This window comes from Syngnathoides biaculeatus, chromosome 18 (genome assembly GCF_019802595.1).
Source record: "Syngnathoides biaculeatus isolate LvHL_M chromosome 18, ASM1980259v1, whole genome shotgun sequence".
In the NCBI taxonomy this organism is placed as follows: domain Eukaryota; kingdom Metazoa; phylum Chordata; class Actinopteri; order Syngnathiformes; family Syngnathidae; genus Syngnathoides; species Syngnathoides biaculeatus.
In genome coordinates this window covers 14,937,345-14,959,732 of record NC_084657.1, presented here as the reverse complement: position 1 = coordinate 14,959,732, position 22,388 = coordinate 14,937,345, and the positions used below count along the sequence as shown (strand labels likewise).

The 22,388-nt window shown below is 43.0% G+C and overlaps 2 protein-coding genes across 4 annotated transcripts in view; one reads left to right on the top strand and one right to left on the bottom strand.

The window, feature by feature from the left end:
* LOC133492023 (uncharacterized) overlaps nt 1-22,388 on the bottom strand; it is a 99,011-nt gene that overhangs the window by 15,406 nt on the left and 61,217 nt on the right. The window contains exon 10 of the mRNA XM_061803902.1: nt 18,805-18,936. The gene's annotated coding sequence lies outside the window, so the exon portion shown is untranslated. The remainder of the gene's footprint in view (nt 1-18,804; nt 18,937-22,388) is intronic.
* fstl4 (follistatin-like 4) overlaps nt 1-22,388 on the top strand; it is a 167,412-nt gene that overhangs the window by 123,979 nt on the left and 21,045 nt on the right. For all 3 annotated transcript variants that reach the window (XM_061803890.1, XM_061803892.1, XM_061803891.1), the window contains 3 exons: nt 7,254-7,447; nt 10,863-10,983; nt 20,321-20,487. In XM_061803890.1, the coding sequence (XP_061659874.1) occupies nt 7,254-7,447; nt 10,863-10,983; nt 20,321-20,487 (482 nt within the window). The remainder of the gene's footprint in view (nt 1-7,253; nt 7,448-10,862; nt 10,984-20,320; nt 20,488-22,388) is intronic.

Here is a 22,388-nt window from a genome sequence, read left to right as displayed (position 1 = left end):
CTCACAATCACACCGAGGGGCAATTTAGTGTCCAATTAATATATGCGGCACGGTGACTCAGCGTGAAAGCGTTGGCCTCACAGTTCTGAGGTCCCGGGTTCGATCCCGGCCCCGCTTGTCTGGGGTTTGCATGTTCTCCCCGTGCCTGCGTGGTTTTCCTCCGCGCACTCCGGTTTCCTCCCACATCCCAAACAGATGCAACATTAATTGAAGACTCTAAATTGCCCCTAGGTGTGATTGTGGGTGCAACTGTTTGTCTCCATGTGCCCTGCGATTGGCTGGCGACCAGTTCAAGGTGTACCCCGCCTCCTGCCCGTTGCCCGCTGGGGTAAGCTCCAGCACGCCCCGTGACTCTTGTGAGGATAAGCGGCAAAGAAAATGAATGGATGGATATAATTAAAGCCACAGTATATACAGTAACATGCGTTTCAGCATTTTCAAGGTCACCTCATTGATTTTTTTTTGTATATCCCTAATTATTGAATAATTTTGGGGTTGAAATTATTGCACTTATAACAGGCCTCAATTATCGGAGGAATTTTGCTTTTGGGTGTCGGGCCCAGTCCCCCTCCCCCATGAATAGCGAGGGTTCACTCTACTTTGTTTGTTCAATTTCACACTTGCTGACATTAAAAGGTCAATTTTCCAAAATATTTCCCCTTTAAGATCCCCAGGAACCCCTGCTATTTCTCCATCAACCCCCTCCCCCGCCACACTCCTCAATTACCCCTATTCCCAAAGCGTCAATTAGCGTCCAAAAGCTAGCAGCGCCAGCCATGATGTAAGTAAGCCGCATTAATCCCCCATCTTCAAATTCTGCTCCAACATCGGGCATGCCGATTCATCTCGGGACCCTCGAGAGGAAGCGAGTGGGAGATTGCGGGCGCCCCGATAGATCAAACGCGTTGCATTTAATCTCGGCAACGGCGGCGATATGAAAATTAAAAATGAAGGAGAAGAAACGGGCTGACTGAAAGAGAATTTGAGAATCGGTTCGCTTTAGCGAGCAGCCAGAACTTTTTGCTTGTCGCGCTACAAGAGACTTTAGTTGGATATACTTAAATCAATCATGTACTGTCCTGGAGTGGAGTTTACTTAACTGCAGTGGGTATGAGGCATCTATGAGGGGTGGAGACAACATTTAACAAGGGTGAGGATCCTGTCATAAAACATAACTTCACATTGAAATGATGGATGTCATCCTAAGAATCAGTTAAACGCGCAAACATGAGTGGCTGCTTGGCGTGAGTGTCAAGGAAATCAAAAAAATCTTGCAGTTTCTTTTCCTGGTTTATTTTTAATAAATGACGCGCAGCGTACCATCTTGTCACAAGCGCCGTTTGATGGCATCCGCCGTTGACGTACGTCCCGGGCAGACGGAAGACGGATCGATGCATTTATTCATGGCGGTAATTGAAGACGGGAGCAAATGGGGGTGCGGCCAGGGTGGGGGCGGGGCGGCCACGCTCATCAATCACGGCGTCGCGTTTAAAATTTCCGTTCTCGCCTCGGCGGGCGACCCAGTTTGGCGCGCCGAGACCTCCTCTGCCGCCTCCTGTCTGATGATTCGCAGGAGATCTTCGGCCTTTTTTTCCCCGCTGCAACGATGGTATCGGAGGCATAAAACACGCGGGACAGAGATTTTGTGTTTTTTTTTTTTTCTTTTTTAATTATTAGATTTAGATTATCTTGGATTTGATTGCAGATTGTATTTTTCTCATTTTACGTCAGAAACATTCTATTTCGTGGATTATTAGCATGACTTTACCACATTTTCGAGAATTGTATTTAAATTCAATCTCAATTTCCAAGCAGTCGTGAATTTTGTCTGCCCACGAGAGAATTCAACAATCTTTTTTTTCTAACGACGTCCAAGAAAGTTTATCTGAGGTCAGAGCTGAATTAGCGTAAGTGACTTTTGACTCGCATCAGCAAGATTTTTTCCCGCGGTCTTGGTTTTTAGAGCCGGCCACGTAGGCTCATTAATCAAAAAAAAAAAAAAAGAGAGAGAGAGAAAGAGCGAGAGACAGACTTTTCATCCTTTCTGAGAGCGTAGCAATGAAAAGATCATTCCTATTTATTAATTTGGGGATGGGGAATATATGATGAAGATTGAACTAATTTACCAGTCTTATTTTATAGCGTGCACGCAGACACGGACAAAAATAATAACTTTTGTCTTCTTTTTGGGGCTTGGGTGGCTCGTTATGAACGTGAAGATGGCGGCTAATCCTCTGTTTAGGGTGCTAATTACTTGTATTTCCCTTCCTTCCTTCCTCGTTGGTTAATTGCTCCCGCTCCATTCATTAGTCCGCAAATCTCGGGGGGTTTTGCAATCAACTCTGGCGATGCCCCGCGACGCCGATTCTTTGCGGTTTAAGCTCCGCCGCGAGTCATCCTGAGGGTTCAGACATAGTTGACTGCGAACGGTTCGCTGCTGTTTGTTTGTTAGCTTCGAGCGGAAGCGGCCCGACGAGTTAGCTGTCTCGACGGACTGTCGTTGAAATATAAATTGAAAAGGGGGCAAAGTTTAGCGATAGATCTTGTGGACTCAAAAGAAGAAATCTTATTTTTTTTCCCCCTTGAATTCTAGCCTCAAATCCAACAGATTCGGAGTATTTTTCAAATTTATGAAAAAGTATCAGTATCCAGCCGTTTGCTGCCATGTCCCAAAAACATGAATTTGACGCTCTAAATTGCCCCTAGATTGTGAGTGCGGCTGTTTGTCTCGATGTGCCCTGCGATTGGCTAGCGACCAGTTCAGAGTGTACCTCACCTCCTGCCCGTTGACAGCTGGGATAGCCTCCAAAACCCCTGCGACCCTTGTGAGGATAACCAGCAAAGAAAATGGATGGATGACCTTTTTACAAATAAAGGACTCCCAAATAAAACCCTTACCCCTCTCTCTCTCTCTCCCCCCCGCTGTCTCTCCCTCCATCCATTTTCTTCGCTGCTTATCCTCCCGAGGGTCGCCGGGAGTGCTGGAGCCTACCCCAGCTGTAAAGGGGCAGGAGGCAGGGTACACCCTGAACTGGTTGCCAGCCAATCGCAGGGCACATAGAGACAAACATCCGCACTCGTAATCACACCTCGGGGCAATTTAGAGTGTCCAATTATTCATCCCATCCATTTTCTTTGCCGCTTATCCTCACAAGGGTTGCGGGAATGCCGGAGCGTATCCCAGCTGTCAACAGGCTGGAGGCAAGGTACACCCTGAATTGTTTGCCAGCCAACTGCAGGGCAATCACAACAATCACACCTAGGGGCAATTTCGAGTGGGAGGAAACCGGACACAGCCACGGGGAGAACATGCAAACTCCACACAGGCGGGTCCAGTATCGAACCCGGGACCTCAGAACTGTGAGGCCAACACTTTACCAGCTAACCCACCGTGTCGCTCTCTCTCTCTCGCTGTGTATATATATAATTAATAATTCCCAAAATGTCCCTTTTACGGGTTTAATAAAAACAAAAGAGTACTAAAATGACTTCCACCCAACCATCCATCCATGGTCCGAGCCGCTAATCCTCACAGGGGTCGCGGGAGTCCCGACTTAACGTTGAAGTGTGGTAAGTCGTAAATGGAATGGAGTTATTGATTTAACGCATGTTGACCGTGACCCGGTTAGCAAACAAATAGGCACGGATTGCCGACGGCAAGTTAACACGTGCTTGTACCTGTACACACGTTATTTGTTTTTTTTTTTTTTTTTTTTTGCGCTTTGTTAATTTGCCCCTTCATTAGCTCCCATTTCTGGCTTAATGGGCCCGTTATTCAGTCTTCCTTTTTTTTTGTCCCCCCCCCCCTACCTGCTGTCTGCAACAGCAGCGCCGCCACGCCTCTCTAATGGTGACCTCGTTTCAGCGCTGCCAGTGAGCCGACGAGCGCGCCGGGGGCTAACCGAAACCATATTTCATACAGGATGGGGAAAAAACAAATCAAAATGAGTCTACTAAAAGTCAAAGCAAGACACATATTCGTTGTTAACGGCCTCAGATTGTTCCCGTTAGCCACAGTGGATGCTTGCTAATTATCAGACAGCTAAATTGGGGGGGGTTGCATTTGCCCGTCATTACGTTGCTTACGTTTAGTTCTTAAAAGCGAAATGTTTCAAATGTTGAATTTAAAAATATATATATATTAAAAATAATAATATAAAGGGTCAGAAAAGAAGCTGTGAATCCAGATGTGATTGAGATTTTGCATTTGATGTGAAATTTTAATGTAATACTTGCGTCAGATCTTTTTCGTATTTTTTTGTGTTTATATCACGTGTTTTATTGTTTACCTCGAATGCCACGAAAATGTGAGACTTCTCATTAAGTGGCTGCCAAGCAGCATCCATCTTGATAAGGCTTCTTCGACCCCTGAATATCTGTCCTCTTTCTATTTATATTTATGTATTAGCATGGCCTGTTCACGGTGCAGTCCGCCTTTCGCCTGAAGTTGGCTCCGGGTCCCTTTTGAGGCTAAGCGGCTTGGAAATTGATGTATTAGCACAAGAAAGTGAGACTCACTCTGAATCATTACTTTGGAGTTGTCGGGGATTATTTTATGGTAAAATGGCCGCTTGGGACGCATCATCAACCCCCACCCCCACTTCACCCTACCCCTGCTTCCCTCCTCTAAGATGGTTGCCATTTGGGAATAAAATGTTTCTTTGCATCCTTGGAGGTTCCTTGAGGGTATTCAAAACAATCTTCCAAGGCATATTGTCATTTATCCAAGCACAAAAAATAAAATAAAATAAAATAGCAGAGGTACAGCAGTATATTTGACCACTAATATGTTAAACTAACCGATTAGCATTACGTACAACATTGAATGCGAGATGTGATAAATCCTCTTCTTGGTAAAATGTTGACTAGCCTAGCTCTTTGTTGAACTGCTAACCTGCTGATACGAACTATTAGCATGTTAGCATGGCCAACTTTTCTTTGACGCATGTTTCATGTTCTCACTATAAATATATATGTCAATCTGTAAAAAAATAAAAATATACTTGCTACAATAAGGGTGAACATTGATACGTTTTGGTAAAATACACTCCCACTATCTCTCTCTCTCTCTCTCTCTATCGACACTGCTAACTTGCATTAACTTAGCATTACTTATTAGCATCTTAGCATTTACCCACAGGGGTAAATATCGCTGCTATTGTCTTTCCTCTGGGAATATGTTTGATATCTGAATGACATGCTTACTGTTAAAAATACTTTAAAAATAAGTTAGCCTGACTTGGTTTTCTAGCATGGTAGTGAACTTTACTAATTTTTTCTTCAATGCTAACCCATTAATAACCAATTTTCTACAATAGCTGAGCGTCCTTACATTTTGTTCTAATATCTTCCCATTCGTGTTTGCGTGTACTTTTAACCTGCTTAAAAAAAATGGTAGTTAAACCCACTGTTGATCCATGAGCCATATAAATGACATGCTAGCATGTTAGCATGACCTTCACGTTTCCCGCATTTTGGTGTTATTTTGAAACACTCCGCCTGTGTGTTGTTGACATAGTGAAACGTGACGTAAAATGTAAGTTTGGGCGTTATTTTGACCTCTAAATGGCTTGGCGGGTGGCAGATTTGATGCCAGGTCACCCTGAGCTTGATTCACAGCAGGGGGGGCTGGGGCTGGGGCTGGGGGGGCTTTTGTTTGTCAGCTAACGCGCGCTTTTGCATAAGCGTAAAGATATGTGCATGTTTTATGGGTGTGTCGCAGCGAGCACCCCCAGTTGCTCTACAGTGGCATCGCTAAATGTGGCTTGGCACTTTCCTCGAATGCTGCATTCAAATTTTGGATTTTTTTGAAATTATTCCCATCAAACCTGGTCATTTATTCCTGTTAAAAAGGTTACTGGGTAGAAATAAAAAAGGATTCAGAGGTGTTTAAAATCAGCCCGGCTTTTAAAGACAAATTTAAAAAAAAAAAAATACTGTCCTTTGTTTTATTCATGCAGAAACATAAAATATTAAAATAAAAATGTACACCAAAAATAAATTTCTTTAAAAAAAAATTATTTAACCGAAATATACATTTTTTTAAAATGGTCAAAACATAATTCAGAAGCGAACAAAATCTTAAATTTTAAATATTTATACTGTACTTAAAAAACAATTCAGATAGGAGGCACTGGCAGGAGCCACATAGCAGGAGGCAGTCGTTACGCTCCTGTGACATCACAATTTTTAGATTATTGCACGCTGTTGTTTGTTGTTGATTGGCTTTGAAAGTTGTCGCACGGCTAGCAGACGGTGTGATTTATTCAGGTCGGACAGTCTTTCCCTTTTTCCCGTCAAAAAGCTTAGTGGGTAAAAAAAAAAAAAAAAAAAAAAAAATACTGTCCTTTGTTTTATTCATGCAGAAACATAAAATATTAAAATAAAAATGTACACCAAAAATAAATTTCTTTAAAAAAAAATTATTTAACCGAAATATACATTTTTTTAAAATGGTCAAAACATAATTCAGAAGCGAACAAAATCTTAAATTTTAAATATTTATACTGTACTTAAAAAACAATTCAGATAGGAGGCACTGGCAGGAGCCACATAGCAGGAGGCAGTCGTTACGCTCCTGTGACATCACAAATTTTTAGATTATTGCACGCTGTTGTTTGTTGTTGATTGGCTTTGAAAGTTGTCGCACGGCTAGCAGACGGTGTGATTTATTCAGGTCGGACAGTCTTTCCCTTTTTCCCGTCAAAAAGCTTAGTGGGTAAAAAAAAAAAAAAAAAAAAAAGATCCCGGTCACCACCGCCGTCTGTCGTTTATTTACGCATCCCTCCGCCGGCATCAAGGCGTGCAGCAGACGTGTTTGGCGTCCTAATTGATTTTGGAGGAGCTTGTCGGGGAAAATAAAGCCACCGCCACCCACGATTAATGTCGAGCCTCTCCATTTCTAAAAAAGCTTCGTATCGTCTGGTTCCAAGAAGGCGGTGTAATCCTCCACCCCCCCCCACCCCCCCCTTAACAAAGGGGAGGACTAAGATCTTGAGCCGTTCTAAACGCAGATGTTTACCTTTTGTATACATGTGGATTACTCATAATTAATTGGAGCTGACATGCCGTCAAATTATGCAGATGAGTTAATGTTATTGTGCAAAATGTGCCAGGAGTGTATAACAATCTGAACTCGACTCATCCAAGTCCATCTTTTATAGTTTGCGCATTTGAGCAACTGAGCACATTTCAATCAATTGAGTCAGCAGTTTTTCTGGTGAACCATCTTACTTGGTTTTCTCTTGCCGCAGGTAACGCATGCACCATGTCGGAGTACAACCGCCTGAAGAGCTTGCTGCTGGACATCAAAACCACCCCCGGGAGCCCCGAAACCGAACGCAACCAGCAAAGGGACATGGATGCCAGGCGGGTGCTGGTGGACACCATGTACAAGTACCTGGACGTGGACCAGGACGGACGACTGGTTGGCGACGAACTGGAGAAGGTGGGCTGGGGTCGAAATGATTTGATAGTCAAATTATGGTTAGCATCAATCATTTCTGTTGTCTTTAGCATTACCCACACAACATTACTGGAACAGCAAAAGCTGGCTAAAGTCACTTTACAAAGGGTGCTGTTTATAGACTGTTTTCGACCACGTGACTACAGCCGGGGCACGTGGCCATGTTGGATGGGTTCACACTGCGGCCTTTGCATATAGACCGGAATTAACAAATGTTCGTATGACCGTGAAAAGTGACGACATGATGGCTAAAAAGACTTTGGCAAGTTATCGGGGCTCAATGAATGTTGTTTCAAGAAGCTGTTACGACAAGAAGCGCGCTTTGATCGACAATATCGACCCACGTGCCTTGGAGAAACGTGAGAAATGTGGGCGTCGTTAACCTAGCCAGACATCGTCAACTCTCTCTTCTTCTCAAGAACCACTTACACCATGGACCAACTAAGAAAGGTCTGGAGATCTACAACCAATTTATCAATGGCTGGGTTCGTCTTGCGGCGGTATCCATTGTAAGCACACTGCTAAGGTTAGTGTACTGCACAATGCAATTTGAATATGTACCGCGTGGTTATAGTCAGCATTGTGTTAAATTCTGTTGGTTATACCAACGAAAGAGGTGAAGATTATTATTTTCGTTTTTGTTCCCGAGAGGGAGAGAGAGAGAGGTTCGACCGGGACGAGTCCCAAGTGGAGCCCGCACCTCTTTCTCCACTTCCACGGCTACATTTTTAACTCAACTCACGAAACAGCTAGCGGTGCGGTAACTCGTTTTTTGAAAACTTATTATAATAAAACAGAAAATACAGATTTCGGAGACACGCAATCCATTCACACACGAGTGTTATACTTCTCCTTCACAGAACATAGTTATTGCAAAGTAGGTGTGAAATTCTAAAAGGTATCCAATACTTAGCAAGAACGAAATGCTCCGAGCAAACTCTGAGGTAAGGGAATGACTTGGCTGCTGGATCGGCTCTGCTAATACGAGACAGCCGCAGTTGTCGCCGTTTGGTTGCTAACTGTTCCGTTTTCTTGCACTGGTTCTTGATCACAGCTGGCAGTCGAAAGAAAGACGCTTTAGAACGCCCACTTTTGTTTCAGGAACCGAAAACAAAGCAGTGCGCCCCCATTCATACGCCTTTCTGAAATGATTCCTGCTTGGTTACGGTTTGTTTACTCAAATTCACCAAACCAAAATGGCGACCGCGTTCTAAAGGTGAACGTGTGTGACATAAGTCCAAAACAGTCTATAAGCTCCTGTCTTAGCCTTATGATTAGCATTACAAGCACACCAACGGCAGGAATTCCTTCTTGATCGCTTTCAACGGTTTGCAACACTCAAAAACAAAAAAAAAAAAAACAAAGTTCACTACCACCCTCTATACGATTTAAATAGAACAGCAACAACTTCAAATAGCCACGTGAGCACTTCGCTCGCTAGTGTTGACTTTCTGCCACGTTTGATCAGCTCCTATAGTTTGAAATTTTAGAAATTGACATTACAGTATTCATAACAGTAAGTTTGATTTCAGCGTGACCGGAGTGATGTCGTCGTCTTTCATTTGAACAAAGTTTTTTTTTTTTTTTATTCCCTCACAAATGGTAATTATTTTTCCCTCACTTTAAGTTAAAAATAAAATCGTTCGACATTGTGGTGGCCCACTTCACATCACAGAAGTTTAATTATGCAATGTACAGTATAGTATAGTACAATATATTGTTCCTTTGTATTGAGATAAATTACATTGTGCCAAATCTTTGTGGTGCCCAACTTCATGTTGCCAAAACTAAATGCAGTATTAGCAAACAGTATTTGTACGGCACATTATTTGTATAAACATAAAATGACTGTATCCTGTAAATTAGCTAAACTTTGCGACTGTTGACTTCACATCACCAAGGTTAACAAAATATTTGTAGTATTTGTACAAATATAGCCACAAAAAAACCTCCTCTCTTTTCGTTATTTGATGCCTTAAAACAAAAACAATCCCAGAGCAGAAATTATTAAGCGTCTTACCAAATCTAAATAAAACATTGCAAGTAATTAATCTTCTGTCACCTTTCCACCAGTGTTGCCAACGCAGCGCTCAATTGTTTTAAATTAAAACTCCAGCGTGATTTATGGCTGACTTTCTACAGGCAGGAATAGAAATAATCTTCTTCTTTTTTTTAATTAGCGCCAGTTTATTGTGTTGAGATGCAACAAAAGATTATGATGACTGGCAGCTCCTGAAAAGGCTTGAAACAGTTTAGCCGTGGAATGTCTAAAAAAAAAAAACAAAAATTGCAATGGTTTTTTAAGTCACAGACACAAGCGCGGGTGGTCTTTGTAAAAAAAAAAAAAAAAAAAAAAACCCAAAAAAACCTCCGCACTTTGGTGGTGGGGCGGGGGGTGTTCAATGCGCATGCCCACGGTCAGATCAGACGCTATCAGTGGAACACACGGCTTCAGCGTGCTGGAGGCCCGAAAATATTTAAATTAAATTTGTCATGTCCCTTTAATCTGCCTCGACACGCGCAGCTGCGCTGGAGACAGTCAATTGGCGGAGGTCAACCCAAATGGGGGCCATTTTTAAGACTGCAAAATCATTGCTGGAGGACTGAAAAGCAACATGTCGGGCAAACCGCAAAACTTCACTGGAAAATCTATTCGTACAAACTGCTTTCAGCTGTTTTGTTTGATATTGGAGTCGACCTGTCAGTTGATTTTTAAACTATTTTTATTTGAAATATTTTCTTTTTTAAAAATTCTTCTTCATTTTTCTTTTTATCCAATTTGTTTTTTTTTTCACTTCTACTTTTTGGCCTATTTTAGTATTGCAATAATTTAATTTATTTTGCTTTTTATTTTACAAAATATATACTTAAATCCAGGCGGTACGGCGGCTCAGCTGGTAAAGCGTTGGCCTCACAGGACCCGGGTTCAATCCCGGCCCCGCCTGTGTGGAGTTTGCATGCTCTCCCTGTGCGTGGGTTGGTTTCCTCCGGCCACTCCGGTTTCCTCCCACATCCCAAAAAACATACAACATTAATTGGACACTCTCAATTGCCCGGAGGTGTGATTGTGAGTGTGGTCGTTTGTCTTGATATGCCCTGCGATTGGCTGGCAGCCAGTTCAGGGTGTACCCCGCTTGCTGCCCGTTGAGACAGGCTCCAGCACTCCCCGCAATCCTCATGACGATAAGCGGCAAAGAAAATGGATTGATGGAGGGATTGATCAGAGTTCTGAACTTATATTGTTCACGTTATCACTGGTGATGTTTCACATTTACCTTTTACCTTACTTGTCGCTGCAACTTCACATTTGTTGGGTTCTCCACTACATGTTCCCCTAGTTTTTCGTTTTCTTAAATAAAATAATGGATTTTTTTTTTCGTTTGTATTGTTATGTTAGATCTCCATGAAAGAGCACTTGGACAACGCCTTGCTGCACTGCACCATGCAGGACCTGCTCCGCTACGACGACTACAACAACGACGGACACCTCAGCCTGCACGAGTTTTACACCGCCTTCCGTGAGTCATTTATCATCTTTTATTATTAATCACTCATATTTTTCATTGCCCTTACGTTTTGTGGATAGTAGATCAAAATGCGTCAAATAAATTGGTGCTAAGATAGAAAAAAGCAGCACTAACTGTCCTCTCTTTTGGGGATAGCGGCTGAGACAAAGGGACCTCGCTTGTACTGTAACGTTAGCTGACAATATTTAGATGTGAAACATTTATTTTAAAAAAATGAAAAATTGCCATGAAAATATTGCATGCAAAAACGGAGTTTTTCCAGGATTTCCCAACAAAATTTAAGTGGACCATCTCACCACAACACGTTGTGTGATGCTACTCCACCGTAACACTGTGCTCTTTCCGTTAAAGTGACGTTAGCATGTTAGCATCACATCGAGAAAACCCATCCAAATATGTCCCACGACATCCAAATGGTTAACGTCGACAGTATTATTCAATAATGCTCGGTCGGAAGTCTGCGCGGCGTGCGTGACAACAAAAGGCCCCCGCCAGAGAGCCGGCGGAGGGCCGCTCAGTAGCAACGCTAATAGCATTATGATGAGATTTAAAAGGACGACATATCTCCTTACTGACGACGCACAAAGACCGTGTGCTCGGGCGGACCGGTCTTATTTCATCCGCCAAGGCACCTGCTCACCCGTCTTATCTGCCGCCGGCTCTGAATCATGGCACCTGGTCTAATTACATGCACGCTAATTCCCCGACAATATAAGGATGCAAAACCGCTCAAAAGCAGACATGGAACCGATTTTAAAAAGCCATTCACACCCGGATTCTTTCTTTTGTCCTTGAGTGTGGAGTTTTAAGCGATATATTTACAATTGAAAGTCGTTCCCAGGTGTTTATGACGGGCTTTTGCCAAAATACTCCAAGGATTAAAAATGATAGCACATTTAGCACAATATGTTGTCGGAAATTATTAGCTGGTTTTGAGGAGGCGGTCCAGATTTCTGCAAGTGAGCCACTGCTCACTCCAATGCCAAGACAAGGGATGCATGGACAACTACATAATAAAATGAATGAAATAGATGAAATCGGCCTGTTTGAGGGGGCGGTCCACTCCATGCAAATGAGCTCACTTCAGGGCCAATGCAGATTATAGCTGCCATGACAACCGGGTTGGAGTTGAGGGCATTGCAATGGAGCGAGTCTATTTTCATTGGTAGAGGCAGCACTTCGTCACCACACCCTGGATTGGTTGCCAGGCAATGCAGGCCTAAAACCTGCATAAACACTCACTTTCAATTAAGACACAGGAAAGCCGCAGTCAAGATTCAAACTCTGAACGTCAAACGTGAGGCAGACCAGCAAAGCAGTCGCCTCATTTTAATGATAGAAAAGTGAATCGGCTCCTTCCTGGGACAAAAACAACACAAACACAAAAAGTGGCTTTCCTTTTCACCAGACGCAATTAACCTTTTGCTGACAGATATGGAACTTCTCTTCTTAACTGGTACCGCTAACTTAGCTACGCCAGGGAGTTTGCACGGTGTATCTTGTTGTGTACTGATTAGTCGGAACCTTTTCGCAAAAGCTTTGATCACATTCCGACGGCGAGGGATGGTTGTGAATTCTCACGCCGCTGACTTGATTCCAATGACTTTGTAAGCCACTTTTCCAACTTTCCCATTAGAAGCGGGCAAGCCTCTTAATGAGGAGTACAACCCCCCCCCCCCCCGCCCCGTTCCTGTTGTTCTCTCCTTTTTTATCATCTCGTATTTTTTCCGTGCTTGTTTACTCCCGTCTTACGGTGGAGTTACGCAGCGATGGAAGCTACGCTGCGGCGGTGGCAGCGGCAGATTTGACTAATTAATCACCAGCGTGGAGGGGCAGGGGATGGAGGAGAAAGGGGAAAAATTATTGCCAAGTGGGTGGGAAAGACGGAAAATACAATGTCATTTGCAGAAAAGTATTAGATACGCGCAAGAAGTGGAATGTTAAAAATCTTCGAGAAAGTAAAGGGACTTCAAAGGCTGCCTTGCGGAACGTCACTTCACTGAATGGTGGACGATCTGAACGATGGAAGCGAACGACTATCGATTGTTTTTACACGTCTGGTCTCATTTTATCCATTAGGAGACTTTAGGAGCTGCAGCAAAAGTGGAGACCCGAGTGCAGTTAAGACGCACCGAGCCCAGAGCTAAAGCTAACGTTAGTATGAGTGCTTGTGTCAAGGATTTTTAGCCATCTCGGCACAAATATTACGACGGAAGAAACTCCTGTATTTCGAGGATGAGTACGTACTGTGTAGTGGAAAATGGACTTGTGCTGGTCTAGTGTGTTACCCCCAAAAAAGAAAAAAACAGCTACAAAGTTCTTATTACAATAATAATCGTAAGGAACGGACGGCTGCTTGCTACACAACTGCTGGGGAATGTCTGAGCCTGGTTGTCATGGTAACTGCTAGCTGTCTGTTTAATATCTGAATCATTTATTTAGTCCAACCGCACACAAAGCATTCCCCGAGTTGGCGAGGAAAACATAAAGAAGAGTTGCGGTAAAGGAAGTGCATAATCAACAATTAGGGGGTGCAGGAAGACAATGTTACGCCCTCCCCACCTTCGCCCGTGTTCCTCCCTCCATTGCGCACATACTGCAGGCAGATGGAACACCCGAGTCTTTATGTAAGGCGGAGATGAGCACAGGCGGTGCAGGGAAGCAGTAATTTACTGCGCGGCTGAATGAAGAAACACAAGCGCCAAACCTCAGCGGCCATCAATTTGTTTTATGGCGGCAATACACTTATTGTGCAGCCACTGTGCAGCGCGGCCGTGCGGGATTTATACACTCGAAACACGGAGAGTCGAGCTCATTGGAAGCAGGGGGGGGGGGTGACATTACCTGACCTCACTGGAAGGGTTTGTTGTGCTCTTTGGAAGGGAAATATGGATTTCCAGTCAACCCTCACGGTTCACAAACACGGTCCATTTTTCTGCAGCTCATAACTAAAAGGATTCGCTGAAAAACACGCCTACAGTGTTCACACCTATACATGATTTTTTTTTTTTTTTTTGCTTTCCTTGCAATTTGTGTCCCAATGCCCATTATTTCTTGACCCACGACATAATCTAATCATAACGTCAATCACAGCCTGGATTAAAAGGTTACGAGGAAAAAGAAAAAAAACGTTTTATCATAGATTATTTTGTTACAAATTTTAAAAAGTTGAATGTTACAAGTCGTCACATTTTGCATTTCAAATGATAAAAGACGTGAAAAAAATAAGTTTAGAGAAAGATTTTTGTGTTTTTAATTGGAAATTATAAAGTCTTTGAATGGCAGACAGTAAAATGGAAAATAATGTACTACTTTTTATTCAACGTGATTTATGTTGAAAAATGCAAAAGTGCCTTTTTTAACAAAAACATTTTATTTCACATATAAAAATACAAAGATGAATTAAATAAATTCAAATGAAAACTTGCCATACTGTAAAATTACAATTTTTGATATTTATGTGTAATGTGGGCGGCACGGTGGAGCAGCTGGTAAAGCTTTGACCTCACATTTCTGAGGTCCCGGGTTCGATCCCAGCCCCGCCTGTGTGGAGTTTGCATGTTCTCCCCGTGCCTGCATGGTTTTTCTCCCGGCACTCCGGTTTCCTCCCACATCTCAGAAACATGCAACATTAATTGGACACTCGAAATTGCCCCTAGGTGTGATTGTGAGTGTGGCTGTTTGTCTGGACGTGGCCTGCGATTGGCTGGCAACCAGTTCAGGATGTACTGCCCGTTGACAGCTGGGATAGGCTGCAGCACTCCCCATGACTCTCGTGAGGATAAGTGGCAAAGAAGATGGATGGATGGATGAATAATAACCAAATGTTGCAAGATGGAAATTTAAATTTAAAATCTAAGATTGCAACTAAGCTCCACTAATGCCAATTGATGAGAACTCAATTTTTTTTTTTTTTTTTTTTCAATTTAGTGTCTGGTTGTCGATTCAGATTTGGTATCAGTCGGACAAAATCTCGAGGACAAGTTCCTATTTGAAGGACCCCAAATCCCTTGGACCGTAAAAAGCTGTTTACCTTTTGCATTTGAAAGCATCGTTGTTTGATTTTAATGCACAATTATGTTGCTTTATTTAAAAAAAAAAAAAGATGATTAATTTCCCGTCAAATTCTGTCTGAAGTTGAGGGTTCTCATCTAAATTTAGAACTTTAATTGAGAGTGGAGTTTAATCCTTGCTCGAGACACGCCAAAGTGACTAATATCAGGGTTGACATGATCTACTTGAAGACAAATTGCACTTGACGATGGGAAATGCGAGCCTGGGATCATGTAAAATCATCGTTCTGACCTCCTGGCGGGCGGTGCGCTCGTTGTTGGACAAATCTTCCACTATCTCCCCGTCATTACACAGCGAGTAATCCCACCCGAGCCTGCTCCCTGCGCTTCTCGCCTTTCTTCCTTTCCGCCAACTTTTCGTGTCTAATTAGCCGCAGACATGCAAATCCGTGCAGGGGCGCGGGGGGCTTTGCTTCGACCCTGATAGCCTTTCTTCTACTGCGGTTTTTTTATTGTTAATAATTTGATTTCCTTGTTGCTTTGATACCAAGGGAGTGCGCTACCCAACTTACCCTTTGGTGTATTTAATGAAATCAGGCGTTCGGCGTTCTTTCTCATTGTGGTTTGTGTCTTTTGAGAAGAAGGAGGCTACTTCACCAATCAACACCCCCACACTACCCGAAAAAACACGGAAATTTTGCCAAAATCTGAGCAGTTGAGATCAGTACCTTTGGTCATGTCGGTTCATAAGTAAAGCTCAAGACCAAGTTTCAAGCAAATCCCCATACTGTGACAAAACTTAATTAATTCGAGCCCGTCAAATCGTACGATCTTGCTCAGTCAATCGCGTTAACCACCTTTGCATTCAGCATCTGTACAAGCAGTTGCAGTCACGTGTTTTTTTTCAAGTGGTCCAAAAGTGGTCTCCAATTTGCCTATTACGTTGGTCTTCTCAGTTATTCATTCAGTTTTAATAGTGACAGATGAAGGTTAAATGAAGTTGTCGCTTATCTTTTGAGTTGCAAAGCTTGCAAGTTGTCTTTTCATTTACGCGATTTGATCAAAAATATGATCCTTGAATCCAAGTGAAATAAACTAGTGGCGCTCATTCAATGACACTCGCTTCAAGAGGCCTCTGGACCCGACATTGTAGTGTTCTGCCTGGTTACCAGGTTTGTGTAATACACTAAAATAACTTTTTCAGAAACAAAACAAGTGGAATACTGTCCTAAAGATCTGAGACTTCAAGTCTTACATCCTCTGCGTGATACTCTTCACAAATTTCGTCAATGTCAGTTGTAACAAATGGTCCTAAATTTTGTTCCGATGCCACATCGGGAGCTGTTTTTCCAAAATATTTTGCTGTCACAGCAGAGAAAATCATATTTCCCTGCACTGCTCCCAGGGGAACTTTTGTTCCCTTCAAGGAAAACATCTGCTTGCCGTGAATTGTCAGCGAGTTGGCCAGATGGCTCAGTTATAGCCGCGCAGTTATGTCTCGACTAAAGCACGGGATTGAATCCGAGGAACGGCCCAGTGGAGAAAGTCGAGAGGCAAGACGAGTCTATTTGTCGGCTTGTAGCTTGCTTGGTTTCGGCTCCTCCATATTCAGTAGGATGAGGGCACCTTTTGATCAGGGCGAGGATTACAGCCGGTGCAAAGATTCCAGGGGAGGATTGAGGTGTAGGCCAAAGGTGTCGACGTGGCGAGTAGAGCGGGGGATGTTCTTACAAAAGTACTCTACTGACACTAACCTTCATGTTGCTAGTACTTTTGTGGCCGGTTGATCACAATGACGGGTCTAAGGTTCGTTTTGGGTTTAGCGAGGTTAGGGGAGTTTGAGTCAGAGTTAATGATCTTGGGTGTATGGGTTATAGTTAAATATATCTTTAGGGTTGGAGTTAGGTTCAATAAAAAGTTTTGTCTCTTTGTTGTCCCTTCGAATTGTCCGCCTTCACTTAGCTCATCGTCACGGCATCCCTGGCTACAGCGGCCTTTCGATAAGCAGTCGTAGCCCCGCCTGTTTCATCGGCGCGCCCTCGACAGCTCGCGCACGCGTTATCACGTGGACAGAGATTTTATCCCTGTGCCGTTGGTGAACGTCGCTCGGGGCGATCACTCTGGTAGGGGGCGACATGAAAGAAAAGGCCTAGAACTTGTGAAAAATGCTGGAGGTATACTGTAAATTTCCCACTATCTCTACAGATTCCGCCCCTTGGGTCAGGTGAAACCCTCTCTGACAACTACCGTAGGCTTTTATATCCCTTCCCCGGCCCTCCCCTCTCAAGAACACGAAACGCCACTTAGCTGGGCCTGTCAGAAAGAGGCTGGGTGTTCTGGGTGTTTGGGTTACCTGCTCCTCATTCTAAAGATGAACGATTATCTGGATTGAGATCCTGTGTCACGTTCACGAGAGATAAGGGAGCATCACTTTAATAAATTGATTCTCCCGCTGCCAAATGAGAGATGAGCTCCAAAATAGGGTTGGGGTTAAGGTTAGGAAAAGGGTAGGTGTTGAGAGATAGCGAACTAACATCTTTCCTGGTTTTCCAGCTGTAGATCCTGCAGAATTTAAAAAAAAAAAAAAATGAAGGGCCTATTGTCAAGCTATTCAAGGCTTCCTCCCATGTCTTGAACCCATTCTGACACAACGAGGGGACAAATTGCGTATCCACAGGCTCCACGATCCACATGGCTGGGCAAGGATGTCATGACATTATCTTTAAAATGATGCCCCTGCTAGTTTCCCACCCTTTTCTCCCGGAATAGCCCCGGCCGCACACAAGCCAGTAATTGACCATCCAGGGACTCCGGGACCTCCGCTAATCAATCAGCATTGCTAACGGAGACAGAGAGAGAGTGCGAGAGACAGGAAGGAAACATTTCTAGTTCCTTTTTGCAGGGATTGGGTGCCCTTAAACTCGTGGTTTTGAAACTGAAGTCCGCAATCTCCAGATTGCGTGAAGGCAAAATAATTTGCACGATAGTATATAAATGTGTCAAATGTGGAATTTATTTAGTTATTGAAATGTATTATTTAGTTATTGAAATTTGAATTGCTAAAAATGTACATTTTTTAAATTGGTAATTTTACTGTCAATTTTATGGAATTTGGGGAACAGTTTGAATATTGATTTGGAGCGATGGGGGAGCATTTTTGTTAAATGTCTCATACACTTACATGTTTATTTTGTGTGGTGGATTTCTGGAAGAAGTGGGTCTTTTTGGAACATTGACAAATGGTTCCAAAGATGTCCCGATTTTCGTTTTTTCATCTTTACTTTTGAATGGTTCAAAGTGGTTGAAAACTGCGGAAAGACTGTAATGGTGAAAAACGGATGCGAAGGAAGCCGTGAAAACGCTTGCATGAGTCAGAATCAAAGCGACGCACTAATGCCGAACGATTGACCGAGGCAGGAATGCGCGAGCGTGCCCGACAGGAAGTGAGAGTGATGGCAGGCAGAGCACGTACGAGGTCTCTGGAGGAATTACTGATGCAGCGAGCCGACAACTCTGTTGTCCCCCTTTGCTAGTTTTACGAGGCAAACCCGAGGAACGGACGATGCTACTCGGGCCAATAATTTCCTGCACGGGCAGATGAGTAGCACACATTGTTAATTTGTGGCTTAAATGTAATTGCTACGACCCAAAAATCCACACGCATAACACTGGTCCGACATTTTTCAACCTTAAAACGATATCCCAGCCAGTGGCGCTTACCTATCGCTCACCACTGACCACATTCCTCTGAATAAGACAACATAAAAATGAAGCTATAGAATAAAATAATTATACATACTTGGACTTGTGCAGTAGCTCTTCTTCAGTAAAAGAGAGAGAAGCATCGCCCAGAACTTAATGCAGTTGGATTTGCGTCCCACCAGCCTCGTCGCGACCATCTGTCATGAAGTGTGGCTGATAGACGCATCGACTTGATGGAGTTGGAGAAGAGTCGATAGAGATGCAAAATCAGGGAAGATAAACTCAAGAATTCAGTGAAGTCACTTAATAGAGCTCGTGCACGTGACGTAATATATTGTAAAAATGTAAAATATTCAAAGAGGTCATTCTATGGAATACCAGCTGAAAAGACCCGAAAATATCGATGGATTTCAGCAATTAAACATGATGGATGGTGGCCAACCAAAATACACACACGCCTGTGTTGCAATCACTTCATTTCTAGTTGGAATTAATCTTCTCAATCTCAAATCACCAAAAAGTATCTATAATGCCAAGTTAGCTCATTTGAGAGCAATGCGTGTTCAAAAAAAACCTGTCTGTCGCAGAAGTTTACGGAGACGTTCCGTGGAGACGACTCCGTCCTTTTTTTCCCCCCCAATCATAGTTAACGAATGCGAGTTTGTGTAAAACCAGGGGTCATTTATTTAAATATTAGTATTTGTATTGAATACTAGCGGAAAAGATCAACGTTACACACTTCCGCGTTCACAAGCCGTCAAAACCGTCACAGGAAAATGTATCGCTTACTGTAGATACTGGATATGAGCTTGATGTGAAAGTGCACACACAATATCAGCTGAATATGACAATGAATTAGTAGTCCAAAGACTTTTTCCAAGACCAGGTTGAGGGACAAGGCTCAGCTAATGCTTTATTCTGCTCTCTCTGCCTCCTTTTTTCAAATATCAGCGCACGGGTTAAGACAGGTACGACAAAGCCGACAGCTGCCGAGGATTGTGATGCGAAACAACTCTGAATGATCCGCCGAGTGAATCGAGATTTTGTCAACGGCGAGTTTCCAGTGCAGCCGTCCAGATGGACTTTCCCAGGCTTTACCCGAAGAACAGATCGTGTTTTGCGAAACTTGAAACCAAATAGAAAAAAAGGCAAAGACATATCTATATCTATATTGCATATCCTCTATTAGAGCCTTCCGCGAGAAAGCTCAGCAGCCACCGCTAACCCTTAGCCTGCTCGACCCCGCAGCTGCTCAATGAGCGGTGACCAAAGTGGAGAATAATTCCTGGCCCTGCCGCAAAAGGTGAAACGGAATGATGCGCGACCGCTCCAATGAACATAAATTTTCCTTAATGAGAAGAATGATATTTAGTCCTCGGCCACGTGCTCTTTTTATTCCCGAGCTGAATCACTCCGGGACAGCTGTTTATCCTCCTCGCTCCGCTGGTAATGAGACGGACCCTGGAGATGTATTAAGCCTCGGCTGCTATTCTACAACATCAGCACATTTCGCAACTTGTACGTGATTTTATTTTTTTTTCCCTGCCTTCGTCAAACAATTATTTCCTCCCTGATGGCGGAACCGATCCGCAATCCTTTCCCTCCCCCGGCAGAGGTGGTCCAGCTGAGCCTGGCCGAGGACCGGCGGGTCAGCGTCTCGACGGTGACGGTGGGCCTGAGTGCCGTCCTCACCTGCGCCATTCAGGGGACCCTGCGGCCGCCCGTCATCTGGAAGAGGAACGGCGTGGTTCTCAACTTCCTGGACCTCGAGGATATCAATGTGAGTTTTCCTTTTCATTTATTGTTTTGTCCTTTTTTTTTTGTTTTTTTGGGTCAAAATATGATTGCGTCCTCAGGCTTTGTTTGTGTTTGATCATAATGATGAGGTGGCGCCCTTATACATATGCAGTCGGACCCCGCCATAAAAGATACGTGTTGAATGTGGTAACATTTCCACGTGACTGCAGTTATAGCTGGAGTTTATCTTTTATATTAGCATTTCTAGCAAAGTGCTCTGCAAAGAGGAACACAACACACAAGTCTCTGGAGTCCGGAACATTCTATTTTTAGTAATTCTTTTTTTTTTTTTTTGGACAAAAAGTTGGAGTTGAATCGAGGAAGGACTTATTTATTCTACACTGCTCATAAGGGTGAATATGACGTGTCAAGTATGTAAACGATGCCTGCATAAAGCACAACAGCGGTAGGTTTTGGATAGATTTTGAAACGTTTATTTATTTACAATAACTTACAAAAAAAAGTACAAAATATTAATATTGTATTGTACTGTAATATGGGTGCATATGGTGCTCCAATGTACCGGAAAAACAGCTGTAATGGACGACCCCCCCCCCCACCACCTCCCAGTCCGTTTTATCAAGGTTCCACAGTGTGTGTGGATGAGCAAATTTATACATGTACATTATATAAATAATTTTCATTTTAATATTATTTTTTCTTACTTTTGTTGAAATTGGTGAAATAGAACTATCCCGTTCCGTATTTTTTGTTTAAAAAAAAAAAAAAAAAGTATTTTCCCTCTTAATATACATGAGATACAAATTTTTGTTTGAAGTTATTATTCATTTTATTTCAGTTTTGGTATAAGTGTGTTTGATTAATTTGTTCATGTGTTTTGTTTGCTTTTTTTTTTTTTAAATAATGAACAAACGAGAATATCTCATTTGACAGCCCTAGTTTTCTTGTATTAAATCCGAGCTGCTGTGCGTATTAAAATCACAAGCTGGTCCAGGGAAGCCGAGTGGACATACGATGTGGCAAATTGCCGCTCATTATAAAAGTAATGAATAATGTATTTTGATTTCATTACCGTGCAACTATTTGTATTTGCATGTAAGTGGCAGCAACATGACGCACAACAACAAAAACATGAAATGAAGGTTTTTTTCTGATCTTTTTTCCCCCCGTCATGATTGTGTGGAAAAACACAGCGGTGACACTTTAATGCTTCAGTGTGGGATAAAGAAAAACTCTTTGATGAATTTGAATTTAATTATTTGGAGCGCGACTGAAGGCCAGCTCCAATGTCCTTAGCCGCACAAAAGCCTTCATAGAAATAACGGGCCCACCGTAATTTGCCGTGTAGTACATTTTGATGAAATAAAAGGTTAACGTCCTATTATGCCGGGTGCCATTTGGAATCCGCCATTTACATTTGGCGCACAATGCCAGCCAGTCTGGGCGAATCGCTGGGAAAGCATTAGCCACGTCCCCGCCTGTCCTCCTTCGGGTTTTTTTTTTTTACGCTGCTTTTGTCGTATTTGGGACTCGTCTTTCCAATCAGACGACAGGAGAAACGAGGTGCGAAGAAATTACCTTATTTTGCGACCGCTAGCTCACAGTCTCTGTTGTGGAAATTATTTGAGAGTTAAAAAAAAAAAATGGAAAGACATTGAAACATTGAGACATTTTCATGTTTTTAAATTATGTTCAGTAATAAAGATGACCCTATAAATAGTTGAGTCGACTGACGTGGAAGTTGGTGGGCCCATTTCTTGTTGTTTTTGTTGTTGTTTTTTGCTGGCGTCGTACTTGAGAATTTCAATCTCTTGAGGTGGTGGCGATCGTTGACCGCCCTCCAACGAGTACGTAGACAAAAGGTCGTGGCACTTGGCAGGACAAGAAGAAAACGGAATGCCTTAATCCGTGCTTAAAATGTGT